This window comes from Poromitra crassiceps (genome assembly GCF_964638095.1).
Source record: "Poromitra crassiceps genome assembly, chromosome: 2".
Lineage (NCBI taxonomy): Eukaryota > Metazoa > Chordata > Actinopteri > Beryciformes > Melamphaidae > Poromitra > Poromitra crassiceps.
This window is the reverse complement of record NC_139624.1, coordinates 28,795,285-28,817,642: the sequence shown is the minus strand read 5'-3', so window position 1 is coordinate 28,817,642 and position 22,358 is coordinate 28,795,285. Positions and strand designations below refer to the sequence as shown.

The 22,358-nt window shown below is 43.9% G+C and overlaps 1 protein-coding gene across 1 annotated transcript in view; it reads right to left on the bottom strand.

Moving 5' to 3' along the window:
* Nucleotides 1–2,411: 2,411 nt before the first annotated feature.
* The window catches only part of elapor2b (endosome-lysosome associated apoptosis and autophagy regulator family member 2b), a gene marked incomplete at both ends in the record, with an annotated part of 42,693 nt that continues 22,746 nt past the window's right edge, over nt 2,412–22,358 (bottom strand). Inside the window, 9 exons of the mRNA XM_083661860.1 lie at nt 2,412–2,480; nt 2,962–3,124; nt 6,743–6,921; nt 7,127–7,253; nt 8,096–8,197; nt 8,275–8,371; nt 8,471–8,660; nt 20,108–20,281; nt 21,923–22,180. Of these exons, the coding sequence (XP_083517986.1) occupies nt 2,412–2,480; nt 2,962–3,124; nt 6,743–6,921; nt 7,127–7,253; nt 8,096–8,197; nt 8,275–8,371; nt 8,471–8,660; nt 20,108–20,281; nt 21,923–22,180 (1,359 nt within the window). The remainder of the gene's footprint in view (nt 2,481–2,961; nt 3,125–6,742; nt 6,922–7,126; nt 7,254–8,095; nt 8,198–8,274; nt 8,372–8,470; nt 8,661–20,107; nt 20,282–21,922; nt 22,181–22,358) is intronic.

The window sequence follows — 22,358 nt, the reverse complement described above, 5'->3', positions numbered from 1 at the left end:
CAAGCTGACATTTAATCATTAAGTATTGATTAACTACTCTACTCAGGAACTTAGATACTAATCATTAACTACCTACTCATTAACTATGATTAACTAGTGATTGACTAATGACAAATTATGAATTAGCTACTTATTAACTAACTATTAGTTAATGATTAGTTTACTAGTAACTACTACATTATTTGTGTACGTTATTGTAAAGTGTTACCGACTTTTCTTAAAATTGGTCTAAACCAGAGGTTTTCAAAGTGGGAGGCGGGCCTCCCCAGGGGGATGCCAAACCGTTTCAGGGAAGGCTCTGAATGGAAGTGATTTATTTATTCATTTATTTTTACATTAGTTATTACATTAGCTATCAAAAGTTATCAAATCACATAGACTAGTCTAAATGTATGTGATTTGGTTAAAGAGATAGTTCAGAGATAGTAATTTTGGAGATTTTTTTTTTGGTATAGGCATCCAAGAATTTAGTGAAACTATAGTAAAGGGAGGCACCTTTTTCCAAGCTTTGTCTGAGGGGAGGCCCATAGTCTCAGACTTTGAAAACCCATGGTCTAAACTATTAACTGATTAGAAAAATAGTTGGCGATTATCTGTCAATTGACTAATTAATGATTAATCGTTGCAGCTCTACTGCTGTGACCTTTGTGTGAGTCAGTGTCATATTTGTGGGCCACAATGATTTAGACTCTAAATCAACGTGGCCCACAAATATGGGGCTGTGATTGGCATAGGCTTTTCAAGCCTGAAATGTTTTGGGCTGGGCAAACAACTGTTATGGGTCAAAAGGAATGTCTGCTGTCCAAGGGGAAACCGACTTGGATTCAATGCAATTCAGTCCAGTTATAGAGAGCCAAAGTCACACCCTCTTCCGTTTTAGGCATATGAACCAAGGGATTTTGTCCGTCATACCTTTTCCCATAGACATTTAGTCAAATGCTTATAAAAATAGTTTTATTTGGTCAAACCAAGCGATTCAGCTATATTTAGAATCAGGAGAGACCATAACATTTAACTCGGACCAAAACCTTGTGGATAAAAAGTTTTGATTTAAAATTTGGATCTGATTGAAATGTTCTATGGTCTCTCCTGATTCTAAATATAGCTGAATTGGTTGGTGGGTTTGACCAAGTAAAACCATTTTTTATGAGCATTTTACAAAATGTCTACCCCTGTGCCATCAAAAATTCATTTTCTACCTAAATAAATAATGACATAGTAGTTTATTGATGTGCTCACCTATTACAATGGGTATTTCTGTATCTTTTCAAATTTTCTCTTCAATTTCTGCTCCAGGATTTCTTCTGTTAAATAACCAATGCAAAATAGATAGGGCCAGGGTACTTTTCCCTTTTAAACTAAAAAAGAAAAAGAAATTTGGTTTAAAACAGAAAAACAAAAAATTTACACGTTTTCTGCTTTTTGGTTTAAAATTAGAAAACGGATTATACTTTAGTACCCCAACCCATTTTTTAAGTGACCCGCCATGATGAATTTTAGTTTGGCCACCCCTGCATATTCACCATACTGTATAATAAATGGTATTCACTCATCACTTATTTAAAGTTGTGATAGTGACCTCTTGTGGCTGATCTGAGGTTATTGTCAGGTTCATTGTACCATACTCCTTATTTGTGTTCTCTGCCTGTGTGCCTCGTCATGACACACACTATCTACATGACTATGCAGTTTTCCACCATGGCAATATTAGTCGAGAAGCTAAGCATGGGTGTTTCTCCGCATGTGAAAAGATATAAAAACACGCACATCCAAACCCGAATCAGGCAGGTGCAGAGCCAAAAGTGAAAACTGGATAAGGAAAGAAAAAGCTTGCACACTGCAGGGCTCCCAGTTATTCCATTTATTGCAGCACCGGTGGTAATGTTTTGGGTAACAGAAACGTTACCACCGGTGCTGCAATAAATGGAATAACTGAGAGCCCTGCAGTGTGCGAGCTGCTTCTCCACCTGTTTCACATGCATCAGTACAGTACCCCGTAAGAACTTATGCACAAACACCCCAAAGCCAAGTAAGACTTTAATAAAGATTCATCATGACAACATTGATATAAATACATGACTCTGAACAGAAAATACCAAATGAAAATACAAAATATACAAAAAGAAAATGCTAAAAGCATGTATATCTCTTTCAGTTACAGCCCTCAATGGCATTGAAGCAGGAGTGTGTCCCCTGTATATTCTAGGGTCAAGGGTTAGAAGCCGTTGTCCAGTGTTTTTATTTTTGCCGTCATAGTGGCAGCCGCTCCCCCAGTGGTAACTAGTCATATAGTGGAGCCCCCCACAGCAAGGGGTGGGAGGGAGGGGGGGCAACAGACACACGAGGAGGTGACATTACAGTGACATCACTGAGTGTCTCCTCTACTCTGTCCTCTCTCTGTTGGCTCCTCCTTATCCCCAGACCCATCGCTCTGACTGGGAGGACTTCAGCTGCACAGACTCACTGCTCTGTCCCTCCTGCTGAAACACAGACGTCATACAAATATGTCATTTAGCATGGTCGTAGTAGCACCAGTTATGCCTGCATGCCACTACGACTACTAGTCATACTAATAATTACATATTATTACACAGCCAGCCATACACATGAGGCAACAGTAGTCTAGAGCAGGGGTTCTTAACCCTTTTGGTTTGTAACCCTTTAAAACGAAGCAAGGGCTAGTCGTGACCCCTGCCCCAAGTGTGCAGATTTCAACCAAAGCATGCTTTTCCATTTCCTGGTTGTTCCATTTGATTCGTTGTCAGAGGAGGCCTGGAGACTGAAAAAGCATCCAGTATTTCATGAGGGGGGAAAATAGACACGATAATACATTTGTTTAGTAGAAATATGCTTTTTTCTTGTCCCATGAATCAGCTCGCGACCCCCTGGGTGGTCCCAACCCCAAGATTAAGAACCACAGGCCCAGGTACAGGTTCAAATCAAATAAAAAAGAATCCACACCTTGTTGGCAATGGCCCTGAGCTTGCCCAGCAGGGAGGGTTTCGGGGTATAGACCATATCGTCCTCAGGCTCCTCCCCCTCAGCCAGGGCGCAGCTGTCGGCAGCTGGAAGTTCACACTCCTTGTTGGCAGACATCACCAGGCGAGAGTACTTATACTCCAGTCTAGCAGAGACAGCAGACGCCGACACACATGAGTCACAGGATCAAAGTTACTAGCTGGCTCAAGATTAGTGAGGCTGTTTCTGGCAAAGACAGTAGAATTCAACTGATATGGGCTTTTGGAGGCTGATACTGATATTTTTGGATTGAAACTAGAGCTAAACAATAGAAAGGAAGTGGAAATCGCAACGTGAACCTCTGCAATTTACAAATAGCAGAGGCTGCAATTAATTTCTTCAGAGTTTGGTTTAGACCCGTAGGTAATCCTTGCTCCATGAATGGAAACCTTTCCACCCATTTTCTCCCCATTTTGTACTTGGCCAATTCCCCCCGCTGCCCCGGTTGTTGCCCCACCCCCTCTGCCGATCTGGGGAGAGCCATAGACTAGCACATGCTTCCAGCAACACGCATGAAGTCGCCTTCTTTTCACCTGACAGCGAGGCGTTTCCCCTCGGCAGGACTTAGCATGTGTGGAGGATCATGCTATTCCCCCCAGTTCAACTATCATTCCCATTCCCAAACAGCACAAGGTGACCAGCCTCAATGACTGGTGCCCCATAGATAACCCTCACCCCCATAGCTAGCAAGTGCCTAGAGAAGCTGGGCATCTCACACATCCACCCCACTAGTGTTAATTTCGTCGACGAAAACTATGACGAAAAATGTTAGTCGACTTCCTTTTTCCCCATGGGCCATGTCCACACGGAGACGGAAGCGATCTTTTTTTTTTTCGTTTCAGAAAGGTTTTCCATAAACATGGAATCGTTTCAAGAAATGTGTGTATCCACATGATGAAACCACTGAATACCACTGAAACCGCTGTAGAATATATGCCAGGCCGGTAAGTGGCGCTGTAACGCTGCCACAAAGTACACCAAAAACAGAGAATAAGACAATCTCGTCAATAATGGCATACAACTTCTAGCTAGGGGCGCACAGTCTATAATGTGTATCTCACTGTAGCCAGCAGCTTAAACCCTTGGCTTTGCGGGGAGGTTTGCCATGTCGATGAATAAAATGATTAAACCTATACAGGCAAATGCAGAGCTGTTCAGCAGGGCTGATGGTCTCCCTGTAGCCTACAATATAGAACGTTAACTATCGGTGACGTTCCTGATATCATCCACTTCCATGATCTTGAGACATGTTGCAAACACATCCCAGCGTATTGGCCGCTCCTGCACATCACAGTACAGGCTAAATGATGCAACATAAATATACATTATATAAACTCATGGCATAAATGTGTTTTTATTGAAAAAGTCGCGTCAAGTAAGCTAAAGTCTTGTTAGAATGGACACGTGCGGACATCACAGTGCAACCGTGTGTTCGTCAAACCTCTCACTTCCCTATTCATGTTGTATTTACGAGGGCTATACAGTATATAGGGCAAGCCGAGTATGTCGGTTACACTCAGGGTTTACATTTCATTGCATTTCATTTTGTCCAATATTAACATATTCCAGAATTGCATGTTGTATTAAAAATAAATATAATTTACGTATATCTAACACGTTAAGCCTGATTTTGTTTGTGTTATTGTAAAAATGTAGCCGCCGCTAAGCCTTCTGGGAAATATCCGATGAAGGGAGGGGAGGGGTGGATGGGAAGAGTCAGCTGTGGAGCCCTGAGGATGTTGTACACGCTGTTCTCCGTGTCCACTTGTTGCTGACGGTGGTAATAGAGGAGCATTATATTTTGCTGCAAGATCCCCAACAGGCTCAGTAGCTGCTGTAGCACGAACGCTAGTGCCATGATTGTTATTGTTGCTGGTGGATAGAGGTGGGGCTATGGCGTCATCGGTTCAGGAAAGATGCGTATGGGTTGTAAACACGGAAATGCAAGGGTGGCGTCTTCAGATTTAATCACTCTGGGACCCGGTTTGAAAAATTAGCGTATACTCCCAGAACGTATAGTCCCAGAACGCGGTTCCATCTGGACGAAACGTCTATATGACAAAAAACTTTAGCGGATACACCTAAACTCGTCTCCGTGTGGACATGGCCTAAAACGTGACTAAACAAAAAGAGGATGGGGTTGACTAAATATGATAAAAACTAACAAGGACATTTGACACAGGACTAAAGGCCCAATTATACTCAACGTTAAAGACGGAGACGGAGACGGACAGAGCCTTCTGTCCGTACTCTGCGTTAATTTCGTCCGTTTTCTGTCCGTCATCTGAAAGCTTACGGATACGCATACACACTCATGCATTTGACTCTCTACTGCCCACTGGTGGATGTATTGCTTAACATGATACCAACGTGAAAGACGCATGGAAGTATGTGGGCAGTGACAATTACACCGTTTGAAACGGACGCCCTTATTTGAAATGAAAAATGGAGTATAATTGGGCCTTAAGACCACGACCAAATTTAAAAATAGATGACAAAATTAACACTAATTATAGACTGTTTCCCCCCCTCAATGCAGCAGTTCAGGTTCCTGTGCTGCAGCATCATAGATGTAGCTGACATGTAGCTGTCTTAAAAACATTTACAGTAGTTACAACAGAACCCACCCAGTCTTAGCTAAGGGTCTTATCTATGTGTATGAGGCATTGTGTTCCCAAAATGTACAGCTACTTGCTTGTCTACAATATTATATCCAGAGAAGTCGGAGTGCTTTCCGCACAGCCAGGCTCCCTCCATTCTCCCCTCAGCTGCGGGCTGAGGGGGACTGTAAATACGGTCCACTTGTCATTGCTACCGCCGCACGCCGACACTGGCCCGGGTGGGCAGAGTCACCATTAGCTACTTTCCCTGGGAAAGAGTTGCCAACACTGCTTCAAATTACAATTACTAGTGCAAGCGCATCAGCAGATTCAACAGTTTTCATTGACTAAAACTGGACTAAAATGTGAACAGTTTTCGTTGACTAAAACTAGACTAAAATACTTATGGTTTTATTTGACTAAGCTGACACTAAAATGCTCAAACTTTTAGTCGACTAAAACTTGACTAAATAAAAACAGGATGAGGTTATCTAAATATGATACAGACTAACAAGGACATTTAACACGGGACTAAGACTAAATAAAAAAATAGCAGGCAAAATTAACACTACGCCCCACGCTCCCCTCCACCCATGACCCCCTGCAATTTGCATACCGCCCCAACAGGAGCACAGCTACACACCACCCTCTCCCACCTGGAGGGGAGGGACACCTATGTGAGAATGCTGTTCGTGGACTACAGTTCAGCGTTCAACACCATAGTGCCCTCCAGGCTGGTCAGCAAGCTCAAGGATCTGGGCCTGAACCCCATTTTAATGTAGCCTGCCCTATGCAAAGGATGTGTAATTGGCTCATTTGAACAAACATATTTGAGAAAAATCGCTCTTCACGATGTCAACAGAGCAATTGCTTTTGTGCCCTGGCATGTGGCCTTGTGCCCTAAAAAAATTTGCAACGCCAAAGGCTAAATGGCTTTGCCCCTAAAATGGTGAAATTCCCACCCTGCTTCACTGTAAGAATGTCTTCTACTTGAAAGAACGTGAGCCAAACCATTGCTATCATAGACAAATAGTGAGTGACTTAAAGGTATCATTTGAGGTAATTGTAACGAGTAGGTTGGCAGACTGGTGGTAGTGCGTCTCACTGGTAGGTGCCACACTGACCTCTTGTTTTTCTTCCAGAAATAGCATGTGAGGGAGATGAGCAGTACGGCCATGAAGGCTCCGCCCCCGACCCCCACCTTCAGCCACAGAGCGATGGCCTCACAGGGGGACGAGCGCCTGGCTGGCAGCCACACGCCTTTGGTGCACAACTTGGGCTCATTCCACACAAACAGAGTTTCCTGGAGGGAGAGAGAGAGAGAGAGAGGTGAGACACAGAGGTGGGGGCAGAGAGAATGCTTCAGCTAAATGTTTTCTATCCTTGTGAGAACGCCCCCTTCCATAAAAATAGAATCTGAGTGGACAAAAAGTGGTAATTGGTATAAGAGGTGTGTGTGTGTGTGTGTGTGTATGTGTGTGGAAGGGGAAGGGGGAAGGGGGGGATACCTGGGCACCTCCCTTGCAGGCGCCCTCTATCTGGTGGTAGTCGGCCTCGGTGCAGCGTGGGCAGGCGCTGGCGCTCTCCCACAGGAAGTGAAACGTGCATCCATCACAGGTTCCTGCAGGACAGGAGCTGTGCATGCACACATGCACACACGCACGCACACAGGAGATCTCGTGTTGAAATTGTTGGTCATGGTATGTTTGCCTTATTCTTAATTTAGACCCCGGTCCCCTTTATATATTTTAAATTCGTTAAGTTGTTTTTCAACCTCCCCTACCCTTGACCACCTCCTCCAACCTTGCCACCCCCTCTCTCCCCTGTCCCTCCCACATGCTCCCTCCCTCCCCTCTGTTTTCCATATATCCCTGATTAGACGTGTTAATTGCTATTTGTTTTTGTTTTGCTTGTTGCTCGGTTGTTATTTTCGTTATTGTTATTTGTATTTGTTGCCTATTGCTCGTTTAAATGTTTCTTGTTTTTTGTGGACCCCTATTGTAAGTCTTTGGGTCATTGAAAAGTGCTATCAAATATAAATGAATTATTACTATTATTTATTTTTGTTTTTACCATATGTTACAGCCCAAAACACCCCAGATGCATATCCGATGCTGAAGCAACGCCTTGTGGAGGCAGTTTCATTTCGGCGTCCTTGTTAACAGGGGAGACCGATCACACCAGCTAAGCGTGTTGCCTCACGACGCGTGCAGAGTCCAGGCATGAAGTCAATAGAAGTTGTGACCGGCGCAGGGCAAAACTGAGCGAGGCGTGGAGCAAAACAGAGCGCTTCTGGTGTGAATGGCAAGACTCCTGCTCGATGCTTCTGTGACGCGCTGCTTCTGAGATGCTTCTGGTGTGAACCAAGTCTTATTCTTTGATGCTGTAATGACTCAAGTTCCCCATAGGGATCAATAATTTTTTTTAATGTAAAATCATCTAAAAAACCTGAAATACCTCCATAAACCAACACCTACCTGGGCACAGAAAGTTCTCCCAGTTCAGATATCTCTGGATTACAGCGAACAGAGATGACTGAACTCCGACCCTGATCACACGAGGCTGTAGCCTGGGTTGACCTGAGAGAAACGGTGAGCACAGTTAGGACTTAAACACAATAAAAACACACTGTCTCTGTCTGTCTGTCTCTCTCTACCTGTAGAAGAAGTTGATGTCTGGGATGTCCTTGGAGTTCTCTGGGAAAAGCTCCGGTTTAGCGTTCACGCCATCCAGGACGGTGTCTACTGTCACTCCTGATAGAGAGACGGACGCACTAAAACCACCTTTTCTAGCAGATCATTTGAAATGGCAAAGGGGGCAGGGAAAAGCTATCCTAATGAAAACTGTGTTACCAAGGAAAGTGTCTGCGAGGCTGATGGACTGAGAGGAGAGGGCTGTCCTGAAGCCCCGCCCATCTGCCGGGATGATGGTTGATTGGCAGATGAAGCTGTCCACTGAGTTGACAAACTGAACCGAGTAACTCTGGCTGTCCTTGCCGGTCAGATCGGTGACGTTATCCATGCAGACGGCCGCCCTCTTGCCCTGAAGTTGACATGCAACAGTAGAAACAGCTTCCGTGATCATGTAAGTTAAAGTTCAGCCAAAAATGAAAATGAAGTCATTATCTACTCGCCCCTATGCCGATGGAAGGACGGGTGAAGTTTTTTAGTCTACAAAACATCCGTGGAGTTTGACAGCAGTTTTTAGCTGAAATGGTCACTGTAGCAGGCTACAGTAGCCGCCCCTCCCCCCTTCTCACTGTAGCAGGCTACAGTAGCCGCCCCTCCCCCCTTCTCGTTAGAGCACATGGCTACAGTAGCCGCCCCTCCCCCCTTCTCGTTAGAGCACATGGCTACAGTGAAGAAGGTATTTGATGTGTCTTTTGTTTGTTTTTTATGTTTGAAAGTTGGTCACCATCCACTTGCTGTGAAACTTCACCCGTCCTTCCATCGGCATTGGGGTGAATAGTGTGTGAATAATGGGTGATAATGACTGTTATTTCTTTCAAGGCAAGATCGAGAGACAGAAAAGGATTAAGATTAATATGTGTGTGTGTGTGTGTGTGTGTGTGTGAGACTTGTACCCGTTTTCCATTGGCACTTCTGGCCGCGCCAAAACAAACAAAACAAACCTTGCCACACTAAATTTTCTTTCCCATACAAATTTTAACATGCCGGACCCGCCGCCAAGCGGGCTACGGTGTCTCACAGTAGCTCTCAGTACTTTTGTAGCTTCTAACTGAATCTCTGATATCAGACTGAATTGTCAACTTGTTACACTCCATTTCCATCTTCTAGTCTGAGATTGCCAGTTATTTCCATGAGGGGAACCCCCCAGGGGAATTCCATTTTCCCTAACCAATCACAAGAGACCAATGTATCCCCCCGAATCTAACTTAGTTAATCCAGTTGGGAGAATGCCCCCCCCCCCAAAAACAACAACAACAAAAACATCATCATCTCTCATTCTCTCCTGCCTAAATGCCTTCAAAGCAGAGTACCATTTGGATTTCAAAGTAACTGGTACTTTTAATTCATTTAAAACCGCCTCTATAGACCAAATCACCGTGACGTCACCATGTAAACAAATTTACTTCCGGGTACCACTTGGGGAAGGCGGCAGGTTTAAATGTGCGTGTTGTCAAATAAATGCTGTCAAACCCTCTCGTTGTTTTCGGCCGACTACTTTCAATTTAAATGGTTAAACGGTTGGTAAACATGCTTGTCCGACGTATCTAGCCTTTCTTCTGTGTTTGTTTTATGTAGTGTTAGCTAGCTAATAACGTCTGTTTGTCTGTCAAACTCGCTGTTTTGCAGACTCGTTAACGTAGAAGAGCCTGGTGACGCGAGGTTACGTTAATGTTACAAACAGAGCTACTGACGCCACGTTAATTTAATTTAGCGTCAAGTCGGGGTCATCCCTATGTTCCCCGGGTCCTATGTTCCCCTGTTTTTAACACTCTCCGTAACATTTGGGGTGTCTATCCGCTATGCCGACCACCCGCAATGCCGACCTTAGATTTAGGCGTGAGGGGTGGGAGAGGTTAGGTTTTGGGTTAGGGTCTGGGGGAGGTTAGGAAGGGTTCTATGTTCCCCGGTCCCACAAAAACGGGGAACATAGGACCCGGGGAATATAGGACCCGGGGAACATAGGTACGCTCCCGTCAAGTCTACTCTGGTCTGGTCCAACAGGTAAATTAGCTAGTCTGGTCTCCACTAACGTTAGTGAAAGTGTTGTTATGAATGATATTAAACAACAACACAACACGGACGAACCATTTTTGTCTTCTTTGTCTGTTTTTGTCTTCAACACGTCAGTTTGTGCCGTTCACCGCCATTATAATGTGTGGACCCAGGGGTACCCGGAAGTAAATGTAAAAATCCCGCTGATTTGGTCTATAGCAGCGCCTATCTCATCTATGGCATTGACAAGGTAAGTGCCATCGTTGTTATTACTCCTCGGCGCACTTGACGATGGCATTGTTTACACCTGCTGCAGTGTTCATTTGTCGCTGATTGGCTAATCATCAGTCCCCTCGGCGTTGATTGGTTATTCATTTGTTCCACAGAGGAAAAGGCTGTTGCATAGCACCATGCCAGACCACAGAGGAAAAGGCTGTTGCATAGCACCATGCCAGACCAGAAGCAGCCAAAACTCACCTCAGTGGAGTGGGCTGATTGGAAGGTCTGGACACAGGCAAGAATCTGTGTGGTTTGAAGTTTAGTTTCTCTCCTGTGTTTCTGTTTGTACTTTCAGATATCTGCTATATTTTACCGTTTCCCTTTCAGCTGTATAGGAGCCATGTTACCAGTGGCGAAGGGTGGCCCTGGACACTGGGCCTTCACCAGGACCATACATGGAACTAGAGCAGTGGTTCTCAACTGGTGTAGCCTCAGGACCCACTATTTTCCTTGTCATGAAGTCGTGACCCAAATTTCTTTTTTTTTTTTTTAAACCACTCAAATTTATTGCACAAAAAATAGTTAATTTAATACAAAATGCCTTCATGCACTGTTATAAACCTCAAATGAACAAAAAAGTGCAACAGAAGTGCAACTAGGGTTAAAAACCAATTGAAATAAGGCAGACTTGAATTACAGGTAAAAAGAGAGATTTATACGCACATCACGGAAAGGTACAATAAGGCTGGAGCAAAAAACGCTGCATAAATGAAAGAAGGTAGAGCCTGCACACTTACTCACAATGCCAAAAAAGTTTAATTCAAAAAACAAACGTTTTTGATCCACACTGGATCTTCGTCAGGTCAGCAATCATCATCATCAATCAGACTTGAATTACAGGCCTATATGTTTTTAAATTTAAACAAGTCAAACTGGTCATACTCAGAAAGTCTTATTTGAACTGTATGAAATATGAAATAAAAGGCAGACTTATCTTGAATTACATGCCTATATGTTTTTAAACAAGTTAATAATAATAATAATAATAAAACAAGTTAACCTGGTCATGCTAATCCAGTTTCAATAGTCTGAATTTAACTCATATGAAATAAAAAGGCAGACTTTTCTTGAATCACAGGCAGGCTATATGCTTTTTAGTTAAACTGGTCATAACTTTTAATTAAACTGGGGCCATGCTAATCCAGTTTCAATCATCTGAATTTAACTAAAATTAAATATGAAATGAAAATGCAGACTTCTCTTGAATTACAGGCAGAGCATATGCTTCAGCTTGTTAAACAAGTAAAACTGGTCAGGCTAATCCAGTTTCAATAATCTGAATTTAACTCAAATGAAATACGAAAAAAAATAAAAAAAAATGGCCAATGTCCGCGACCCAATCAAAACGGCCCCGCGACCCACCAGTTGAGAAACGCTGAACTAGAGGACACACCTAAATGATCATTTTAACTGTCAACTGTTTAACTTACAAACTAGAAGACAACATGGCAAGACAATTACTAAGTTAGTATAGTCTTTATTCTTTAAAGAGAAATTATAGTACATGCTTTTATACAAAGCATTTGAACATCCACTAGTCTTATGGGTAAAAGTCTGAAGTCCACAACTGTGTCCGTGTGTCTGTCTGACCTTCTAATTTAGGCTCTTTCTTTGTTGTTTCTTGATTGGTGATCTGTGTGTGTGCTATCAGTTCACATGCAGAGATGAAGGCACAGGAGAGGTCACAAGGGGGCAGCAGCAGGTCAAATTTCAGGCAGGAAGTCACTGGGCTGGCAGGGAGATGGAGGTGTGTGTGTTGGCATTCAGCACTCTGGAGAGAGATGTGAGAGGAGAGGGAGAGGAGAGCAGCAGGTCAGATCTCAGGCAGGCAGTGACTTTTGAGGAGATTGAAGCAGTTTGTAATTAAGAACAGCTACACTTTTTGTTATACAAGTACATGTTTAATAATTGAAAATTATTAGAAAATATTGTTTGAGTATTGAAAAAAGAAAATGTACTCACTCAATGTACTCATGAAGATCACTTAAAAACAAAGTCCATCCTGCCATCCTTTTTAACAAAGTGACTGATTGCTGGGTCGTACAGTTTATCCTTTGACTTCAGCTCCATGAGAAGTTCTTTCTCAACCGAGAGTAATGCCAAGGCTGAGAGACGAGCCTGTCCAGTGCTGTTTCTGCTTGTGTATGTTTTTATCCTTTTCAGTGCTGAAAATGTTCTCTCTACAGAGGATGTAGACACAGGGATGGTTAAGACCAGGCAAGTGAGGCGGTGGAGTTGGGGCATACTTTCGGTCAGTCCCTTCTGCTGGAGAAAGTGGAGGAGATCAAAAGGGCTGCGTCCCTCGAAGTCAGCCATACCATACATTACAGCAAGCTCCGTCTTCAGACGGGGCATATCAAAACGACACCCATAACTTTGCTCCAGACTGGAGAGCGCCGCGTCGGGGAAGCGCTGCCCATATGCAGTAAACTGCTGTGGGTCTAAAAGAGCAAGAAACTTTAGTCTCTCGTGGTCTGTGAACCTGTCCCTCACCTGTGTGTGCAGGTTGTCCATTATCCCACTGTGTAGCTGCTGGTAATGAGTCTGCACGTCATCAACCTGTGCCCCAGGCTGCCGCCTTCTCGCTATCCCAGTCTCACCAACTGTTTCCTGATAGATGGCATGAAACTTCAACTTCTCCTTCTGGATGGTGATACAAAACTCACTAATCCTATTCAGACAGAACTGCATGTCCAACTGTTTCGTCTGCAGAATGTCAAACAGTACATCAGAATCTTCAAATATGGAGTTGAAGGTAGCCAGAAGGAAACGGAACTCAAAGCTGGACATAAGGTTTACATACCCATCTGCACAGCTAACCGTGTCAGTGTCAAAGTCCTCGTGATGATGCACAATGTGCTGGAACAGCTCTTGAAGCACTTCTCTCCTCTCATACACTATGTCGACCAGGCAAGATGAATCGTGCCATCGTGTTTGGGCAACTCTGGGTAGTTGGTGCTGCTGGCATATGTCATCCAGTAATTTAGTCCGTTTTGGTGATCTTGAGAAAAATGCTGCCATACCACTGAGATGACTAAAAAATATTTTGCATTCCCTGATCTTAGCAACACCTTGAGACATGACCAAATTCAGTCTGTGTGCAACGCAGTGAACAAATAATGCCCGTGGGATTTCTTCCTTTACCCTGGCCTGAACTCCATGTAGACCAGAGGGCATCACCGCAGCTCCGTCATAACACTGTGCAACTACATTTGACGTGCATCCGATCTCATTAAGAAAGGCAAGAATGCGAGCTGCAACAGCCTCCGCCCGCTTGTCAGCAGTGACATCTTCAAATCGAAAAAATCTCTCCTTCACACCATCGTCAGTGACATAACGTAACGCGACTGACATCTGTGCTGTGTTACTCACGTCAGTTGTCTCATCGACCATGACCGCTACAAATGGCGTGTTCCTCGCCTCTTCTTTCATTGCATCCATCAACACATCTGCAGTGGCACTGATAAGGTCATTTTGGATTGTGCTAGATGTACCAGTAAACACTGTAGATGTTGCCAGTTGGCATCTCAGCTCAGTATCATGTTCCGCCAAGTAGTCCAACAACTCCAGATAATTTCCTTTGTTTGTGGATTGGCCGCGCTCATCATGTCCTCTAAAACTTAATTCTTGCTTACCCAAAAACACCACCGTGTGGATGAGCCGCTTCAGGATATCTCTGTTTTGTTTCACCTGTGCATTGTGTGCAGTGGTCGCTGCCCTCTGCTGCTCATTTTGCTGCAGATCGATACGTACGTCTCCAAACGTTTTCAGGGAAACAGTGGCGCGCAGGTGTCCGTGAGTTGATTGATGTTTCACCGCTGCTTTAGTTAAGCACGACAAATTATTGAATCCCGTGCTTGACCACGGCCCGGCGTTGTCACAATTGAAAAGCAAGCAAGCCCAGCAGTAAAGCTTGTTGGTGCGCCGACTGCCCGTCAGCCATCGATAACGGCTGTAGTTGCTAACTTGAAAATGCCTGTCGTATGTCTTGCCTGGCTGCACTAACCATGGTAAGACGGGAAATGGGCGGCCTTCCTGGACAATGGAAAGTTTTTCCTGAAAAGACAATCTTGAAAATGGACGTTCAATTAAACCAGCAACCACGTCTTCTTCAATAATTACTCTCGCTGCCGCCATTCCTACTCCAGATAATCCAAATAGTCATAAAATCCTCTATCTTTCGTTATCGTTTGTGTTAGTCTTGGCGATCCTTCCCACGCTTCCTCGTTGTTGGCCTGGACTTCGCGAATGCCTAGGATCTCTGTCTGGGAACCCCTAGCAGTGCAGCGCTAGCATTGATTGACTATGCTAGTTAGCAAACATGAAACTTCGTCTTGGCTTGTTCTATCATTTGACTGTCCGCTGGTGAACTTCACAAATCCCTACAAAAGTCCATTCCGATTCAATATTCCTCGCTAAATGATATAACGCTAACGTTACTTTACCAGGTGCAACAATGTTGTTGAATCAAATGGCGCGCGGGTTGTTTTCACTCTTCTTCCGGGTACGAACAAGCGGAATGTACCATTTAGAGCAAATGGCAGGGGGGACTTCTTCTTCTTCTTTAGTGTTTTATGGCGGTTGGCAAACCAACTTAAAGGTGCATTACCGCCACCAACTGGACTGGATTGTGGAACAGAAACAAAACAAAACAACTACTCCTAAATTCTTATATCTACCCCAATTTCTTTAAGAAACTTAATAATATGCATATGCTACCTGCTGTTTTCCCTAATAAACCTGGCAATGAAAAATCTTGATGTTTTGCCATTCTCAATGCCTGAAACATGGTATTCCTTTCTGTATCGTATTTCCTACAGTGTAAAAGTATATGTTCAACAGTTTCTAGTTGGCTACAGTGGATGGATAGGATAGACTTTTATTGTCCCGAAGGAAATTTTTCTTGGATATACACCTTATGGCTGCTGTTTGGCAGACAACACGTACATACAGACAATACATAGGAGCACATACATCAGAACTATTACAGTAACAGTTAGCAAAATTGCACACTGCCCAAAAAGTACAATCCAATGCATAAAAGAGATTATAAAAGATATATTTGCTTAAAACAGAATTGCACATTACCCAGATTGCACAACACTGTAGCCTTCTGTATTTAGATTAAAATAGGTAAAAACGAATATAGTCTGTGATTTTTAAAATATATTTGCTAAAAAAACAGAATTGCACATTACCCCAATTGCACAACGCTGTTTGTCTTCAATATTTAGATTAAAATAGATAAAGACGAATAGAATTTAAAGTAGCAGTAAAAACAGTACACAGGTTAAAAACGGCAACAGGGGCGGCCTTTAGCTACTGTTTAGGGCTTTGATGGACAAGGGGACAAAATAGTTCTTAAAGCGGTTTAGCCTGCATTTGGGGACCCTGTAGCGCCTGCCAGAGGGGAGGAGCTGGTACTCGTGGTGGGGCACATGGGTGGGATCAGAGCAGATTTTTTTAGCCTGTCGGATGATTGTTTTTTCAAAGACAGCCTGGAGTGAGGGGTGCTGTCTGACACCCATGATTTTCATGGCCCTCTGTGTTAGCCGAGTGATTTGAGCTTTCAGCTGCACACTGAGGTTGCCCATACTATGGGGCAGCATAAGGGACAAAATTAAGACTACTGAGAAGCCGTCGGAGGCTATATCTTTGCCAAAGCCAGCTATGGATCTGGCCAATGATATGCCGGCACCGGCAACTGAGAGACCGTCGGTGAGAAATGAGAAGCCGACTATTCATTTGTCTTACCAAGCAATCCACTGGATCGGCTATTGGATCGGCTGGTCATTAGCTTGTCTAGGCTAGCTACTAGCTTGGAGAGGCTAGCAACCCATTGGATCGGCTGGTCATTAGCATTTCTAACCCCACATAGGATAAGCAATAACCACGCCCTGTGGCGCCCGGATTGGCCAGGAGCAACACTGGAGGGCACGCAGCCCAGCGATTTCATGAACCAACTGAATAGCTCGAGAACGGACAGCGATTTCGAGAGCGGACATTGAAATGAATTATGGTCACCTACCTTCCTTAGCATAGTAATAATAATAAGCATAATAATTGTAATCTACACAATGTACACAACCTACAAAAACATGCAATAATATAAACGGTGTTGTGTTCACGTTCATAGCTCATATAATATAATGTATCATATCGTTAATTTCAAGCTCAATTCTTACCCAGAGAAAAGGTACAGCACTGAAAATGTAACAAGCAATAGTTTTTTAAACATCTTTATTTTAAAAGATGAAAAACCCCAGGTGCTTTAGTCCCAAGCTTCAATGCTCCTGGCCAATCCCGGCGCCACAGGGCGTGGTTATTGCTTATCCTATGTGGGGTTAGAAATGCTAATGACCAGCCGATCCAATGGGTTGCTAGCCTCTCCAAGCTAGTAGCTAGCCTAGACAAGCTAATGACCAGCCGATCCAATAGCCGATCCAGTGGATTGCTTGGTAAGACAAATGAATAGTCGGCTTCTCATTTCTCACCGACGGTCTCTCAGTTGCCGGTGCCGGCATATCATTGGCCAGATCCATAGCTGGCTTTGGCAAAGATATAGCCTCCGACGGCTTCTCAGTAGTCTTAATTTTGTCCCTTATGCTGCCCCATAGCCGAACCAGGCTGAGATGCCGTACCGCAGGATGCTCTCCACTATGGCATGGTAGAAGAGCAGCAGCACCTTCTGGCTCACGCCAAACACCCTCAGCCTGCGAAGGAAGTGCAGCCGCTGTTGGACCTTGCTGCATACACTCTCCACCTGAACGCTCCAAGTCAGTTTATTGTCAATGTGTATGCCCAGGTATCTGTAGGAGTCAAGTCAAGTCAAGTCAAGTCAAGTCAAGTTTATTTGTATAGCACATTTCATACACAGAGGCAATTCAAAGTGCTTCACATAAAATGGTTGACAGGAAAATAAAAGAATAAAAGAAGAGAATAAAATGGACATTTAAAAGCATCACAACAAAACTTAAAAACAGTCCTTCAAAATGCTCTTGGCAGGATGTGTGTCACTATGACCCTGGAGATGAACCCAGTATGTCAGCATTAACTTTGCCCTCCTAATCCTCAGAGGCATGTCTCCCATCTCCACCTGCATTGCTGCCACTGGAGATGTTTTGAAAGATCCACTGCAGATTCTCAACACCTGAGCTTGTAACGACTCTAATTTCTTGAGGTTTGACTCTGCTGCTGACATGTAAGCTACACACCCATAATCAAAGACAGATCTCATGAGTGCCCGGTATATATTGTGTAGTGATGTTCTACTTGCTCCCCACTCCTGTCCAGACAAACATCGGAGTATGTTGATAACCTTTTGACACTTAGTCTTAACTTTATCCAAATGAACTCTCCATGTGCGCTTTTCATCAAACCATACACCAAGAAATCTAATAACTTTTACCTGCTCAAGAAGTTGTTCATACAATTTCAGGGAGATGGGCGCGATTTTATGCCGCCTTGAAAAACAAATTACTTGTGTCTTTGCTACAGACAATTTGAATCCCCATTTACTAGCCCAGTTTTCCACTTCAAGTACTGCCTCTTGCATTTTCTTATTAACATAAGATACATTACGGCCTCTTATCCAGATAGCACCATCATCCGCATACAAAGACTTACCTACATTTTCCTCAACCCGAGAAAAGTTATCATGGGTCATTACATTAAATAGCAGGGGGGACTTGGCGCAATGACTCCGCTTTGTGTCATGGGGGCGTTACACGGCTCTGGGGGGCGTAAACCAAAAACGTCTTTGTTGCCGTTAGCTTGACGTGGCAGGGTTACGTTAGCTAGCGCCTGAAAATAACAACAACAACACAGGTTGTATAGTAGCGTTAGCACATTTCTAGTCACTGCCGAGGAAGGTTTCTGGACAGCCAAAGACAATGTAGTACTCGCTATGGGAAATCTTATGATCAATGTCCATGTCTTTCCCAGCACAGGCAGCAGAGATGCTTCAACTGTTGTACTTGCTCCTCCATTATTGATAACAGCGGACAGACAACTAGCGTTATAACTATTCCATCAACTGGCCATTTGTTTGAAAAGTAAAGCTTCTGTATTGGCTTAAAATATGTGATATTGTGAATCGAGCTATTTCCGCTGTTTCCTGTCTAGGGCGGGCTCTAGGCCGGAAACAGGCAGGGTGACAAAATCACTTGTAAAGAGAGGCCAGGCTCTTTCTCGCCGAGAAGAGCCTGGTGACGCTCTGGGAAAAATCCCGCCCACAATTCCTGTCAAGTTATGGTAAGATATAAGAAGGATATTGATGTGACCTGCACTTTTTGTAACTTGCACCCAGAGACTGTATTTCATTTGTTTTGGACCTGTGAACACACTCGGAAGCTGTGGCAAGGTATATGTCGTTTCATTTTGGACTCTATATATGACACATTTGTGCTTCGCTTGAAGGATGTGTTGTTTGGGTTTACAAATTACAAGAGAGATTTAAGAAAATAATTTTTTTCTTTGTAATCTCATCATATTACTGGCAAAGTTTTATATCCATAAATGTAAGGTGTTAAAAATGAAACCCTCTTTTTACATGTTTAAGAAAGAAGCAGAGTCCTACATCAGAACATTAGCTACCTCATGCAATAGTAAAGCTGTGAAAACCTTGAATTTATGCTCCAATCTTGGCATATTGCTTTAACTGTAATTTACGTATATGTATACTGCACTTTTTTTTCTTTTTGTAATTGCAATGTTTTTTCTGTAATCCCTGGTGTTGTATATTTGTTTGTCTGTTATTCTTTGTCATTGTATTACTATTGTTGTCAATAAAAATAAAAATAAATCCCACCCACAACTCAACTAATTGTGATTGGCTAACTCCACAACTCAATGACATTTTGATTGGTTAAGACACTTGTCATCAATCGTCATGCCATTCAGTTGAGATTTATTTGATTTGACTCGCTTCGCGAAGGGCTGCTGTTAATACTATCAGAAGAAAAACTGTGATTGGTCCATTTCCCCGTGGAGGCTGGTCCAAATATTTGAACCCCATGTTTGCTGGAACAAAGTGAGTCTAAGTTCATAGCAATCTCTATGGACATTATTACTGTTATTTAATGAATAAAAACGAACAAATAATTTATTAGGGGGGGGAGAAATCTTTTTTCAATTTCTTCTTGGGCCTTCACTGAATACCTAGAAGGCCCAGATGGTTCGCCTCTGCGTGTTACTGATGAGCTGAAGAAAACATTTCCTGCTGCTGCTGCTGCTTCAGCATTCCACTGACAAACTAACGGATGGCTTTTTATTGTGAAGAACTTAAAGGAAAATGCAATGGTTACCACCGTTTTTGCCACAACTTTTGACCATTAGTGAGTAGTCACTGTCACACCATATCCATGCTGCCGCTGCATTGCGACTCAAGACAAGCACGTTATCAGTTAAAGACACACCTTCAAGCAGGTAGCCCTGTCATAATGGAAACACAAAGCCAGGACACACTGGGCTGCCGGGCGGCACCATGCCGAGCCACCGCTAATGTATGGGAAAAGGGTACTACAGTACCTCGTGGCCACACAGGCTGATGTTGAAGAGGTGCAGGTACTTGGTGCCCTTGGAGGTGAAGCTGGGCCCAATGGTGAGTGAGGCCACGCCCATCAGACTGCTCAGGTCATAGGTCAGCGTGCGGTTGTCCTCGGTGTGGGAGAAGGAGCAGTCACTGTAGCAGAGGGAATGCTCCTGACAGAGAACAGCACAATCAACCTGCCTGTCGACCCAAAATACAGCACATACGGCCGGGTCCACTATGGAGATTTACTAACTATTGGAACATGGTTAGTTCTGATCCCCAGTTTTGATGATGAATCATGTTGGAAGCCATTATAAAACCCATTTGTCAAAGCATAACATTTAATAACAGGTATTATTGAACTAACCAAAAATCACAACTCATACAATCACTATGTGTCACTTAGTAGCCACTTTGTTATTTGCTATATTGCATTATATTAGCCTGGTAAACCAGCCGGTCACGTGAACTCACATTTAATTTTGTTCTTCGTTCCCGTCTGGCCTGAAGCCTTCACACAGTCTTTGCAGTGGGTGGAAGTTGGGCGGATGTACTTGCCTTGACAGACAACTCCTTCAGCCAAACCGCGTTGGATCCAGTCAAACCCAAATCCACTCGGGAGAACGGCAAAAACATATTTTCCGCCCAGAAGCTCCGCTGTTGCATACTCCTGTAGTTGTTCAATTGTTGTTATTGAGTCTATTTCTGGAATAACTGCACTTTATGGCTGTTTAAACTAGACAAACATTGACATTACTCCTCGAGGCAGGCAGGCAAGGAGGCAGCCATTACTGTTTTGCTAGCGACGTTCTGATTGGCCGCTTACGATGTCAACTACGAGGCGGGTCGCTGATTGGCTCGTCCGCTTTGCCGTTTCTGCAGACAGCCCTCCCAGAGTTGAGGCCAGACAGTCGCGCAGAACCAAATGAAATGTGAGTTCACGTGACCGGCTGGTTTACCAGGCTAGCATTACTGTATATTGCTATATTGCAAAATATTTATTACTTAATTATCATTACCACTTTTTCCTTTTTTTCCATTAAAGCAATAAACCTATCTTGGCTTAGCACATTGTGATGAGTGTGAGACAGAGAAAGCTGGGATTTTTTTAACAGCCCAAAGAAGCCACAGAAGGATATATGCAGAACTCCATTTTATGTATCACTTAAAATCATATGAAATCTATGTTCCGCCCTGCTTGAAATCTATGTTCCGCCCTGCTTGAAATCTATGTTCCGCCCTGCTTGCAGTGTTTAAACAATCAAATAGTAAAACATTTTGTCCCCACCAGTGATAGAGTTCCAGACTCAGGTCCCACACACAGTCCTGATCTGGGATCAGCAAGCAGATGGCGGTCAGTAGAGGTGCTTCCAGTTCTGTCTCTATGATATAATAAGGATATGAGCCGGTGCGTGGCAGAAAATATGCTTTTTAGTTTTTACAGGACGTAAATGCATGGTTGCCACATGCCCTATCGGCTTCTGTTCCAAGCCGTTGCGCGGTGCCTTCTAGCTCAGTCCTGCATCAATCTGAGAAATTTCTGTTCTGGGTGACTTGTTTAACATAAGCCAAGCTGAAAATAAGGTCCAGGTTGTAAAAAAAAACCCTGAATTCTCCTTTAAGGTTAGGGTTTGATTATAGCAAAAACGTCAAATGCGACTTGCAGTTGAAGACTTTGAACAAAGTCATGTAAAGTCGTGATATTTGTACGCAGATGGAAGAGAACGGGCTGTGTAACCAGAGTCGGAGGAATGCTGATCAAGGCTTCATGCCAACCGAGAAGGAAAGACAGCAACAGCAGAACTCTCTACCTTGTTGCTCCTGCTCCCCGGCCCGCACGGCACACAGGCATCCTGGCCGTAGGTGTGGCGCCCGGCCAGGTGTGTGTTGGCGGGACACTCCTGGCAGCGGTTGGTGCCTCTGTGGATGTAGAAGCCAGCGGGGCAGGGCACGCAGGAGGAACTCTGGGACACCAGGGCACAGGCACGGCACGCCGAGGCCACACCGTCCACCACGTTGGTCACACTGATGGAGAACAGCTTCACCATGTCGCCCACGTAACGCCGGACCTACACACACACACACACACACACACACACACACACACACACCCACCCACACACACACACACACACACACACACACACACACACACACACACACATATAAATGTTATACGTGTATATACTCACATTTCTCATTATGATCTACTGGTATTACTTTGCATACCCTCATAATGCTATAGTT